The following is a 14212-nucleotide window of genomic DNA, read 5'->3' as shown; positions in this document are numbered from 1 at the left end:
AAAAATCAATGTAATTGACAGCATTTCCCCTTGAGGTCGCTCTCCTCCTCCTCGTGCTCCTCCACCCCTCCCTGCAGGCTCCAGCTGTCCATCTCCATCTCCCTGGAAATCTTATCAACTGAAGTGATCAGGCGGTCTGGTTTGGGGATGATTTGATGTTGTCAAGCTGGCTATCTGATTAAGTAAAAAAAGCTGAATTCGCTTGCATCAGTGTCTTTTTCATGATTCGTGACGACTGGCCAGTTCCAAACAATGGGCTCAGAGTGACGTAATCTGTAATCTGTTTTATAATAGGTTCAGAATAGTAATTAATCATGTAGGATTTTGTCAATAAACATAGACCTACCACACTGAATGGCGCTGCCCCTTCAATAAAGCTTACCTACGCCCTGTACTAAGCAAATAACCTATTGTTTTTTTGGAAAGGAGATAGAGTAGTCTATTTTTAGAACTTGTTAACTTGTTTATATTTTCATTAGCAAAAGGCTGCATCGCTTTGACAAACAACAATCAACCGTGTCAAAACATATCTGTGCGTTTAACGGCTTTGCAATGCAAAATCTGACTGCAGCAACGCCTCACTCACGACTCCTCTTTTTCCCACAATGCTGTGCGACAGGGGCTCGTGTGTGTGCTGTCTATGGTGCTGAAGCTGCGCGTGCCTCGGAGGCTGCTACACACAACCCGAGCATCCTTCCGCGAGAGGTTCTTCAGAGCGACGAAAACATTTTGACGGTTAGAAAACTGACGGTTAGGAGATTCAGGAAATGCTGCGGCCAGTTAGCCTACCTAAGGCGTATCTCTCTCATGTTAACTACCAGCGCTCTTAATTTCTCGTAGGTCTATTTGCCAAACACAAGATTCACACCGGAGACATTTCTGAAGCCCTTTTTCTTGACTGTTTTTCGAGGCTCGTCCCTCTTCGTTGTCGCCGCCTGCCTGGCCGCCCGCCTCGCCGTCGTCCCCGCTCCAGCCCGCATCCTTTATGCACAGCACGCTGCTCCGGTCCTCCCCGACGAAACACACCTTCGTGTCCGAGCAGCATGGCCCGCTCCAGTCGCGCCCACTGAGAGACATGGAAGCCAAACAGCACCAGATAAAGAGCCTGAAAAGCTACCCGGAGACCGGGGGCCGGAGCCTGGCAGCGGCCGCCGGAGGAGACGGCGGCGGGTATCGAGCCGGCTCTGCCGAAATGGAGATGGAGGCGAAGATCCAGAAAGCCATCGACTTCAAGGCGGAGGGGCACCGCTGCTACAAGGAGAAGAAATTTCGGGAAGCGATAGGCAAGTACCACCGGGCTCTGCTCCAGCTGAAAGGGGTGCATGTTGTCGACGGGACCACGGGCTCCGAGGTCAACCTGCTCACCCAAGCCGCGGCCAAGCTGACGGAGGAGCAGCGGAGAGCCGTGGAGAGCACGGAGATTGAGTGCTACGACAGCCTGACAGGTGAGCTGCCCGGTGCCGGTGTCCTGTCCGCTTACACAAACAGCACATCCTTTTTCCTGTTTTTTTTTTTTTTTTTTTTTTTTGTTTTTTTTTTTACCTGGAAAGCGCGTCGGTGTAGCCCGTACTGCTGCCACCATTGTCCGTTCCGGTTCACGGGGTTCACACAAGCAACGGGCTCTAGAGATAAATCTGCGACTGGCACATTTGTTTTCTGCAGAGGCGGCAAAACATTGTAGGTGCTACACGAAAGCAGGAATAGCCTGAAATGATGCTTAGTCCTGCGGTCTCAGTCTTAACTGGGGGACAGAGGCACGGTGCTGATTTAATGGCGAATATGGAGTCCTTTATTTTTTCATTGTCAGACCAAATTAGTGCATTATCTAATGAAAGCGATTTGCCAGCCATAACAGGTCCGTCGTGCAATTGGCACAGATAAAGAAATCTTGTCATTGCTGTGCCAATTCCAGACTATTACCAGTGTAGTCATGTCCCTTTAATTCATCTCCATTGTATGCAATTCAATCCATTTCTTTTTACCAGATTCCAAATTTTTCCCAAGTCACTCTGCAACCAAAGGATAAACCCCAACGATTTCATGTTCATCTGCTGTTATTGCAGTGGGAGAGGCACTAAGTGAGGGTGCCCGAGGAAAATGAATAAATAAAGGGTCCACGGAATGGGAAATCTATCCACCATCACATTATGACTCCAAGTTCACCATGCGGCTGTGTTGTAACAACATTTCACATGATCACTGAGGTGGGAACACATCTCCTGAACCAACCCATATTTGAAGTCTGATGAAACCACCCTTTAGTGACTTATTACAGGTTAACTGAGCTCCACTCCAGCTCCCATCAAAGTAATTCAGTTGATTAATGTTCCATCCCCATTTTAATTCCACAAGTGCCAACATTCAGTTGCTCAGTTAAAGCCAATATTCACGTGTTATAACGTTCCAGTCAAGTAACTAGATAACATTCAGAGTTCAGACTTCAAACAATATGTGGGTACTTCAAAGGTGTTCAACTGACATCTATTAATTTATTTATTTTTTAGACAAAGGATAATATATCCAACAAATGAAAATCTGTGAAAATTATTCTCTAAGATAGATAATCTAATCAGTTGATACAAGATTTTATATAGCCTAGCTGTAAATCTCCCAGGTGTGAGTTACTAGTAATTAGTTATTAATCATCCGTCTTAGTTTATATAAATATGTGGGATGGTGCAATCTTACAAATTACACGTTTCATTTAACCTTTTACTTGCATCCTATTGCATAACTGTCATCAAAACAAATACTGACAAACACAGAAACCACCACATTGATACAGTTAGACATTTCCAACTGCTTCCCAAACATTTCATTATACAACTACGGTATATTTGATCAGTATGCTATGTTTTTAAATCAGAGATGATACGCTGGATCCAGGTGGGGATAGTGATTCACACCGGGACTTCAGTAGTTACATCGTACTGCCTAAAATTCATCGTTAACCCATGAACCATTATGATTTTGGGTCATGATTAGCCTGGTTGTGGCAGTGTTGATGTTGTGTGTTGTTGCTGGCTGGGCTGACGTGATGCACTGAAGGTCGGCTTGTTCTACCCAGCATTCAGGGCCTGTCTGGAGCCTGTAGGGAGGCCACTGTGGCGTGAAGGAAAGATGGGGGAGGGAAAGGGAGAGGAGGGAGGGAAAGAAAAGGGAAAATGAGGGGAGGAAAGGGAGAGAGAGGGGGGGGGGGGGGGGGAGAGAAGGAAACGATTAGATATGGTGGACGGAAGAGAAAGAGAGAACGGAAGTCAGCTAGGTTGGCAAGAGAGGAAGCGGCATGGAGAGAAACAGTGGAGAGGAGCAAAACAGAGAGAGAGAGAGAGGAGAGGGGGAGGAAGGGGCTGCTAGCACGCGACAGGGGGCCATATTTACCATGGCAACCATCACAGGGCCTTTTCCCTGTTGTTGTATTAATACCGCTCCTCTCTTCACTGCCTTCGCACAAGAAGCGCGTGCACATGCCCACTCGTACACACATGCACACACACAAAGAGACCTCAATTCAACCTCGCTGTGCCATCAGTAAACACAAGTAAAACAAAATGATAGTGAATATAGTGAGAGAGATGACGGGTTATTCTCAGAACATTAGCGTTAGCGTTAGAAGCATTATGAAGCATCTCTTACATATCCAGATTCAGAATTCTCACAGTGATTAACATATTTCATCGACTGCATGTCAATAAGCCGGCTGTAGGCCTCGCACCCCGGCGCGGCTCCACCTTGTTACCCAGAGTTCAGCTGGACAGACGCTGGGCCCTGTGGTTATGAGTGAGGAGCCGCCGTTTGATTGGCCAGCTGTCTCAGGCTCTGACGCATGATACAGGAGCAGCCGAGCGGGCAGCAGCAGCACCAGCCGCACCGTGTGTGTGTGTGTGTGTGTGCGCGTGTGTGAGAGTGATTGTGTGTCACTGATTGCGTGTGTGTTTATGTGTGTGAGTGCATGCACATGTGTCTGTTCATGCATGTATGCCTGTGTGTGCGAGTGTGTTTCTGTCTGTGTGTGTGTGTGTGTGTGTGTGGATGTTATTCTGTTTGTCTCAGCAGTCGTAGGCCTGAGGAACAGCAGCTGGCTAAGGGAGTGTGGAGAGTGTGTGTGTGTGTGTTTGTGTGTGTTTGTGTGTGTGGTTGGGGGGGGTTGCTCTCAGTGCTGCTCGTCCTGCCATTCTTGCTGTGCCCATGCTGACATTGCTGAATTTGTGTAAGTGGGTGGATATTGGTCTGTAGTGTGTGTGTGTGTGTGTGTGTGCACGTACGCATTTAAGCGTGCATGTACACATACATGTGCATTTGTGTGTGTGTGTTTCTATCTGTCTCTTTGTGTCTGTGTGTGTGTGTTTGCTTGTCTTCTCGACTTTGTTGTGACAAGGACAAGCTTTTGCCATTGTGTGTCTTGTGCCAGTCACAGCAACTTTTTAAACGGTGTGGCTTCTCAACAGAAAGAGTGAGAAGTTCCTGATGAATGCCAGCGATTCTGCCATCGGCTTAGCACACTGAGATACAAGAAGCAAGATGGGAGAGGAGAAAACATGAAAGGATAAAGTGGCAGAGAGAGAGAGCGCGTTTGAGAAAGAGAGGAATTGATTCAGAAATGAAAGAGTTGATTACTATAGGAAAGATGCTGGCAAGGGAGAAAAAGAAACAAGTTTATAACATTACATGAGGGGTTGAGTGCGGATAAAGAGGAGGGAAGAGAAATGGAGAAAGAAGCCTCAGCGCCTACAGTAACGTTACCTGATTCTGTCGAACAGAGAGAGACGATGGATGATGAATGTCCTATTTGCTGGCCTTGTTAAGAAGACACCCTTAGTCTCTGTGTCCCTGTAGGGCTGCATCTAAATGGGTTACACCACCACCACCGTCTGTGTCTGTCGCAGTTCACAGTGGTGCAACATGTTGGCCAGAGGCAGGCTGCCTGCCAGCCGGCCTCAGCCATCCATCCACCCACCACAAACACATACAGTACTGTGAGGCGCACTGCTCCCATATAGAAATAACAGATGTGACAGCAACAATTTCACACCGCAGTTTGTTTGCTCTTTTTCTGTGATATCGATATTGATTTTTGTGACGTGGTGTTGCACGTATAAGAGCTTCCGACAACAGTAGCAATAGTTAGGCTGGATATTTGCCGAGTTTTCTGGAAGAGCACCGAGACAGACAAGCGATTGAAGTGTCTTTCTGCAACAAGCTAAATATTTTAATCTGCTCATATGAATATCAAAAAGTGTACAGAAAATGAAGGTGCAATCCTATTGTGAGTCTGACTTTTCATTAGCATCTATTCACTCTGATCTCTGCCTGAAATCTTCCTTTGTTTCCTCCTGATTGTCTCAATCTGTGAATGAGTCATAAGTCACAGCCTTGGGAGAGACGCAGCAGGAGGGGATGAGCGCAACCGTTTGTTTCGTAACACCAAACACCTTTTTATTCAACTGCTGCAGCTCCCAGTTGCTCTGCTTGCCTTGATGATGATCCAGCAATTTCCACCCACTTGTCACATTAAAAAAGAAGCATTTACCTCGATGAGCTCTGCAGCTAAGCCCACAGACTACTATGTTGCATCAAGCTATACATAGAGGGACAAAGTACAGGGTTATGAGAATCTGTTATTTTGGCCGTCAGTCTATTCATACTATCCTGTTACATCATCACACAGCCATCTTGGTAGGAAAATAACAGGTGATTGTAATAAATGAATAGGTGATTACAATCAAATGACAATCACAGTCAATGAGCTGTGTGTATTGTAAAGCGCCATATTGGTAGGAAATGCATGTGTCATCATGGGAATACTATGCATATGTTGTTTCAGTCATGCAGAATCAGTGTGTGTCCAGGCCTGTGACCTGTGTACAGAGCCTCAGGGACATGTAAACCGAGGCCATCAATGAACTTTTGAACCATGACTTGCAATTACAGGCTTTAATGAGCTTGTTGGTTGACCAACATCTGTTTTCTCGCTGGACCCAAAGACCAGAGAACCCTGCCCTCTTCACAAAAGGCAATCAAGTCTGAAAGGGCTTTATATACCATCATATACAAGTCATATACCATTCTACAACATAGACATACTATACATCATATATTATGTCATATACATACATCATAGACATACTATACATCATACAAGATCATACATCATATACCATACTACACACTCACGCCTATGGGCAAGTCTAGAGTCTTCAATTCACTTGACCCGCATGTGTTTGGACGAACACAGAACAATCTCAGACACAGTTCCTCTCTCTACACAATTAGATATCGCTCCACTTCCACAACAAGCTTGAGATTTACCACACGACAGCCTCTGAGCCCAATCTTGCTCTGGACGGGGGCTGCTGGGCTGTAATAGAGTAACGTCAGCGATGTGTAACGCCGCAGAGGGGGAGCTCTCACCAGTCCACCGTAACCCACTGTTACTGTACAGCCAACGCTCGCTCACAAAAGCAGAACAGAGCACAAAACTCCTTCCTTTTCATCTCCTGCCAGCTACGTCACCAGGGGACGCGGTGGCGTGCATGAGTTAAAAACGAAAAAGGGAGCGAGGGGCAAAAGGAGACGGGAAGATGAAAACATAAGAGAGAGAGAGGGGGAAGAAGAGTAAAAAGTAGGATTGTATAAGACAGAGAAACAGAGAGGTCTTGCTCAGTGCATAGCAGAAAGGGAGATAGGCAACAGTACAATGTGCAATGTGCATGTAGGAGGAGGAGGAGGGAAAGGAAGTGGGGGAGGAGAAGAAGGGAGAGAGGTGCCATGCGAGGGTGAGAAGGGGGGAGGGGGGGGTTTGGTTGGTGTTTTTCCTTCCTCTGTGCCTACGTCTGCCATCGGAGGGGTGGCCGGAGCAGAACAAGAGCCATGGCTGTGTGTGCCAGGGCTGCAGATGGCGTGGCATTGCCACGGGGGGTACGACTGGCACTCCCTCTACTGTACCACTCACACTGTACTGTTCTCTACACCACGCTGTACCAAGCCTCTAATACCTTACAGCTGAGAGAGAGAGAGGGAGAGGGAGAGATTTGGAGGAGAGAACAAGGATGGGGGAAGGGGCAGTGAGTCAGTTGAAGGCATGCAGAGGCTGAAATGGGGGAGGGAGTAAAGCCATGGGAGCGGGAGAAACTGGACAGAGCATTAAAGGAACTCTTAAATATGAGGGGATTATAAGACAGAGGGGCATGAGGAGGGTAAGAGAGGGTAGGAGAGAGAGAGAGAGGGAGAGGAAGATGCTTTTTCTAGACCTTTATGACCTCCGAGTAACGAAGGGTGTTCCGTTTTTCAGAGCTGCATTTGCATATACAGTACTGTGCAAAAGTCTTAGGCACATGTAAAAGAAAAAAAGTAAAGCGAAGATGCTTTCAAAAATAATTAAATGAAAAGTTTCGAAATATCAAAAAATGTACTATAAAGAGGAGTCTACTGACACACTAATGCAGAAAAAAAATGAATAAACATCTAAGAGTTTATATATAAACTCTTGGGTGCCTAAGACTTTTGCACAGTACTGTATATATTTTTTTATTCATTGTAAGGAGGAAGATGCTGAGAAATCTCCGTCCAGAGCTAACTGTTTTAAATCACAATCCTGGCAGGCTTCGACAACTCCTGTCACACCAGTAAATAAGATCCAGTCATCTGTCAGGAAGAGAGGGAGGAGGGGGTACAGGGACGGAAAGAGAGAGAGAGAGATGGAGAGAGAGGAGAAGAGAGAGAGACAATGAGGGTAATAGGAGTAAAAAGAGAGAACAAGAAAAACTGCGGGTTAAAGACAGAGCGGCTGTCAAAGCCTTTTTTAGTTCGTAGTTGAAAGTCATGGCATTAGCTCAGAGGAAACTGAAACAGATGCCCTCTCTTTACACCCTCAGAGAGAGAGAGAGAGACAGATAGATAGATAGAGTGCAGAATATTCATCCACTCTAAGCCAGCAGTAATGAGAATTTGCTAGAGCTATTTGTGCATATCTAACACCCTGTGCTCCAGTGGGCAGTGCAGAGTAAACCAATTGGCTGTTTATATTTATCCAGAGAGCTCCATGTTGATAAAAGCCATGTTGGTCCCTATCTGAGCTTTCCCTTCACGGCCCGCTCTGGCCCGACACTGAATACTTCATTAAATGCACTGCCTAGGGTTGACATTGAAAGCTTGTCCTTGTTACACCCGGGTTGTGATGGCATTGGAATGTAAAGGTTGTGTAGAGCCTGTTTTTGCTGATCCAGCACTGAAGGATTGTTTTGTGATGAGCCTCAGTACGCCGGATTTACCATATTGGGTTAGCACCAGTACAGAGAGAAATAAACAAAAATCATCCACTGATTAGAAAGAAAATTATAAGGTAAAATTGGGGGTAAAATATGAGATTTAAAGTTGTAAGGAAGTTATAAGGTGTGTGTGTGTCTGTGTGTCTTTACCATGTTGTTTGCAGTTACAAATACATATGAAATAGCCTGGTAGAGGTTGTTGGGAGAAAGTGCTGATCCATGTTCTTTACCATTCTGCAATAAACACTGACTGGTCCACACAGCGTGTGTTTCTGCAGCCTCTATACAGTAAGTGAGTGGATCCTGGCTGTTGTGCCAGGATCCAGCCAGTGTCCAGCCAGTTGTGTCGTGGCTGGACACAACAGCTGCTGTTGCCAACCTGTGACATGATCATTTTAGGAAATTATGAAAGTTCATGCTTTAGCCATTAATTTACTTCAGGTACTTAGTGGAATAGTTTTACTACTGTACCCCGCAGATTAAGGCTGACTCTGTGGGATTCTGAGCCAAACCATTTGGCAATTTTCTCTGTTGACCTTTCCAATGCCTTTCTCATCTATCTTATAGCCACTCTAATGGACAGAGCCTGTTTCTCACCGCTACATAGATTATCCAAACAAATCAGGAAAAAATAGAGGAAGTGGCAGGTTATGGATTAGTGTTTGCAAACACTATTCATATGTTTTGTTTGACAATATAGGACTTGAGAGTCAGTTTGGTCAGAGTCGGTTGAAGCGGTGTGTTTGACAGCAGTGGAAGACAGTAGCCACAGATGGATGCTGTGACCTGCTGGGCTGAAGGCGAGCGCCTGCCCAGTGTCCACAGATGACATCACCAACCAGTTAATGGCCTGGCCGAGGGCCACAACAAAATTATGTCTCTGTCTTGTAGTTCAACTACAGATATAACCCCAATAAAAGTCTCTTCTGTGCTTTATTACACGCCACTCTTCTACCATTTGAATGCCTGTTCTTACTCAGAAGACAATAATATACAAGACATCAATATTAAATCCTCTATCCTCTCTTGGCCCTCGAAAACAGTAGAATAAGAAATCAATGTAACTGTACATCACAGCACAGAATAGGGGTTCTGTTTCCCCTAAAAAGAAAGTTATATAACCAAGGACCTGTTGCACCATTGCATGGAGTTAAATTAAATCATAGCTAAATTAACTGTTCCTCATTTTTCTGGAGGCCCCTAGGACCCCCCACACAGACCCGTGGGGATCTCATGAGCGGACTTTGAACCTACTGGCTTACAGCACAGAGAAGAAGAAACTGTTTAGCCTAAGCTCTGGAAACTGCAGTGTGCGATGGAGAGTATTAAGTGATTTCATCCTTGGTGAAGTCATAGAACAGATAGCTTCCTCACTTGTATAAATATTTAAGTAGATGAGCATTAATCCTGAGTCAGCGACTATTTTAGGTGAGCAGAACAATGAGGGAGAGCGCAAATTGATAGAGAAGGGCAGGAGATAGGAAGGGCCAGAGCCGTGGGATTTATGAGTGTTTGGAAGACAAGGAAGTGTGGAAAAGGGCAGTAGGGCAGAGATGTAGAGGCTAGACAATTTGGGGGGGGAAACGCCCAACCATGGATCCAGCTACTGGAAACATTCTGCTTACTGTGCGAATTCAGGTTAAAAACACCTTCTGCCTGCCCAGTGATGGTTTACTGGTTAAAGGAATAGTTCACCCAAAAATGAAGATTCTGTCATCATCTACTCACCATGCCAAATGAAACACAGGTCAAATTTGTTAGTCCATATAACACGCAGGGAGGCTGCAGCACAACTTGGTAGCAGCCTTCTCCAAAACAACTGAAGTCAATGGGGACCTGTTCTTTGGAGTTCCAAAACAAAAACAGCCAAACAATCACACTGTGAATAGAAAGACCTATACACCATTATTTGTTGCAAGTCAATCAGCTGTAGTTAAGATTTGCACTAAATTATGGTGTAAATATACTGTAGGTCTTTTTGGAACTCTGAAGAACTGGTCCCCACTGACTTCAGTTGTTTTGGAGAAGGCTGCTATGGAGTTGTGCTGGCAACCTCCCTGTGTGTTATATGGACAAACTTCACCTGTGTTTCAACTGGCATGAGGGTGAGTAGATGATGACAGACTTTTCATTTTTGGGTGAACTACTCCTTTAAAACCCCTCTCTCTGGAAACAAATGTGCCCCTACTGGCCCAGGAGAAAAACTCACCACAACCTTCTTCAACCTTTCTCCCATACTGTGTCTTCCTCTCAGATTTCCTACTGTCTATTTCAATAAAGAAGAAATGCTAAGGGGAATGGACTGGTCTCTCTCTTAAAAAAAAAACATCCCTCTCTCCCCCTCCTCTCTTGCTCTCTGTGAGAGATCTAACAGAATAATCTGGCTACTTTATTCCCCTTCACTCCCAGGATCGCTGTTGCACTGTGGGTAATCCATGCAAATATGTTTGATGTACCAGCAGTTTCCAAGGATGACAGGCTGTCTGAGCGTTACAAGGGAACCAACATGCGAGGGGTTTTGGTGGGAGCAGGGGGGAAGACAAATGCTGCGGCTCCATCCGGGGACAGAAATTATAAACACGCTCAAGGAGGAAAACACCCGTTATAAAGAGAGACAGATTGGGTTTATAACCTAAATAATACAGTATGCAGGGTGGATCCAGGAACTGGAATTACTGATGAGGGTATGGATGTGGGTTTTAAGTCCAACTCCAATCCTCTACCCTCTACACTTTTACAGCGTTTTCCCCCACTTCCTTGTCTTCTAAACCCAAAACCATAAATCCCACGGTGTTGGCCCTCTCTATCCTCCACCCTACACTATCAGTCTGCGCTCCTCTGAATTGTTTTGCTCATCTAAAATAGTCACTGACTCATTTGGCAGGCTGGTCCCGGCACTCTACACATCAGACTACCCCAGAGGGGCCGAGGGAGGCCTCTGAGACACACACAGGCACAGAGAAACACACGTCAACACACACACTCAAAACAAGAGGGTCTAATTATGAGTTTCTTGCTACCATATGAGGCTGCATTAGTCTTCCGCTGCAGTGACACACATGATGAAAGGGTCCATTTGTACCACTTGTTTTAAGTGAAATGTTATTTGATGACAAGATGAGCTTTCATCACTTGGAAATAACAAATTTCAGTAGTCATCATGTGTATATTTCCTCTCAGGAAAGAACCAACATTCAGTCACTTTTATGGCTCAGCATGTCCTTCCTGGAATGTGTTTGCCTGATAGTGCGTCAGAGTATGAGTAATACAGAAGGGGCAACATACCTGTAATAAAAAAAAACATCAGTTTACAGCATCATGAAAGTTTCACAAAGCCTAATGAAAATTCCTGTGACTGGCATTGGACAATAAACAACCTTTGCAATGGCTATAAACTGAAGGTGGAGAAGAGCCGGTATCAAAGACACAGAAATAGAACAACAGAGACAGGTAAACAAAGGTACACAGGGAAGAGAAGAAAGAGAGAAAGAGAGGGGCCAGGGAAGTGGGTGATAAATATGCAGAAGGTGCCCAGTGAAGGTGGAGGATAATGCTGTGTCATGTCAGCGCAGACAGGCCTTTGTGATAAAGGGAGCTAGCAGCTCTGGCCCTGTCCTTCTCAATAACAGGGAGAGGCATTTGCAAAAAAAGAAAAGGCTTAGGGGCGGAGCTATTCTTAGTGGGCCTGGAGAGACGATCTACATGGTACTGTCCCAGAGCCGCGGCGTCGGCACGTGGTATTGCATTTCCTTTAGAGAGACTATGTGAGGTAATTGCAACGATGGGAATGTGCATTTCGTTTGTCTGTGTACGTATGTCTATTTATGTGTCTAGGAGTCCAGCACAGGAGTTGTACAGCAGAGACACCAGATCTAATGAAAGGTGAGAGAAGGGCAGGGGAGTGATGGAGGACGGCCAGTGGTCGGACAGTGCTCGGTCTTTACTCTGAGGTGAACAGGGACACAGCCGGGGGCGGGGGATGGAGGGTGGAGGAGTGAAGGATGAGGGTCAGAGATGGATGCAGGTGAAGGGAATGTGTGAGGAAACTGTGTGTGTGTGTGTGTGTGTGTGTGTGTGTGTGTGTGTGTGTGTGTGTGAGAGAGAGAGAGAAAGAGAGGGAGGGAAGGAGAGAGAGAGGGAGCATCAGTGAGAGTGATGGGTCCTTCCATCTGCCATTATCTTCCCGCAGAACTAATTACAGGGTGATGGACAGCGGACTAATCACCACGGCCACGAGTGGCTTTAAATTAGCCGGTTTGTGGTGTCGCGCCTGGTGTGACTGAGAGGGAGAGGGGTGGGGGGTGGGGTTGGGGGTGGAGACAGAGAGAGGGAAAAGGGGTCCAGAAGGACGGGAAGGAGAGATGGATATTGTGGTAACAGTAGAGAAAAGAGTGGTAAGCAAACATGGGGTAAAACACGTAGCGTAGAGGAGAGGTAGTGAGATAAAGGAGGAGAAAAGAGATTGACGAAGAGCAAGAGAAATGGGATCCTCATAGGGCAAAGCAGGAGACAGGCGTTGCTGTGTTTTCTCCCATTTTACACTTTTTTTATTGGTTGCCATTTTTCCATCCTTTCCACTTTCTATTCCTTTCACACGTTCCACAGCTCCTTCTATCTCTCCATTTATATCTTTCCTCTCATCTTGTCCTTTGTACCCTTAATACCCACAAATTCTTTCATCATTTTCCCTCGGCTCTTTCTGGATTTTATTTTGCCGGTGCTATCTCTCTATGTCTGTCCTCCCTCGCCCCCTGTCTCTCTTATCTCTACCTCCTCCCTTTTTTTCTCTTGCTCTTTATTCTCCCCAGGCTTTGGCTCTCTCCCTGTTAAATGAAAGCCAGTCTCTATGCAGGCTCTGTTTTTGAGACATGATGCTTCAGGCAAACCAGTGGGGTTCCTGAGCATGTGTTAACCACTCCCACTCACCGCACCTCACATCTCACATTCACAGACACACACACACACACATACACGCATACACGCATACACGCACACTTACATAAACAGACACAGACACACACAACCAGACGCACGTATACACAAATGCACACACATGCATAGTCAGACACACCAACATACACACACACACACACACAGGCACACACATTAACAGCCCACACTTGCTCACATTTGCACACTCACACTTGACAGCTGTCATTGCACCTGTTGGGTTTTCTCCTAAAAAGGATTTAGAAACCAATAAATTCAGACATTTTCCTCTTGTATGTTGTGTCATTCCGCCCCTCCTTAAAATCTGCCCACTCTTTTGCTGAGGCACTGAGCCTCTGTTGGACTCTGTGACAGTCCGACAGAGGCTCCTCAGAGTTAGAAAAGGATATTCATACCCATGACACTGACATTAACAAGCATCAATAACAAGTGATTGGATTGTAATCGGATAGTGCTTATCCATATAACAATACAGGTGTAAATGCACTCAAAACGGATTGAAGATGGATTGTAATCCGATCGTCCAAACCATCTCCAGAGGTGGTCAGAGACACATTTGGCCACATCAGCAACAAAGTATAAATGCATTGCAGCTTCACATATAGGAGCTACATACAAAAAAAACACAGGAGGCACAAGGAAAACAAACAGGCAGCTCGCATAATAACATGCTACCAAAATGGATTGTCAGGACACTCTTTGATGTTGAACAAGCGAGACAAGGGCAGTTTTAAAGGATGTAAATATTACGAGAGGAAGGGACATGCATGACAGTCTGGTGAGGGAAAGAGAAATGTGTATACTGGAGACGCATTTTAATGCCGGGTGTAAATATAATCTAGCTCCATCAGATCTAGTTACAATCCAGATACAAGACACGTACAGTATATTTAATGCCAGGTTTAAAGAGGGTCTAAGAGACTCAGTTCTTTCTTCTGTCACTCTCCTCAGATGGCCTCCCTCATTCAGTCTATTCCTAGAACTTGTGTCCTTGT

At 45.6% G+C, this 14212-nt stretch overlaps 1 protein-coding gene across 1 annotated transcript in view; it reads left to right on the top strand.

Moving 5' to 3' along the window:
• The first annotated feature begins 985 nt into the window (after positions 1–985).
• ttc9b (tetratricopeptide repeat domain 9B) overlaps positions 986–14212 on the top strand; it is an 18319-nt gene continuing 5092 nt past the window's right edge. The window contains exon 1 of the mRNA XM_071521618.1: positions 986–1445. Coding sequence (XP_071377719.1) covers positions 986–1445 — 460 coding nt within the window. The remainder of the gene's footprint in view (positions 1446–14212) is intronic.

This window comes from Centroberyx affinis, unplaced genomic scaffold (genome assembly GCF_046629955.1).
Source record: "Centroberyx affinis isolate AG114_WGS23_722 - 3 ecotype Tasmania unplaced genomic scaffold, CSIRO-AGI_Caff_v1 ptg000076l_1, whole genome shotgun sequence".
Lineage (NCBI taxonomy): Eukaryota > Metazoa > Chordata > Actinopteri > Beryciformes > Berycidae > Centroberyx > Centroberyx affinis.
This window is presented reverse-complemented; position numbering and strand designations above follow the sequence as displayed.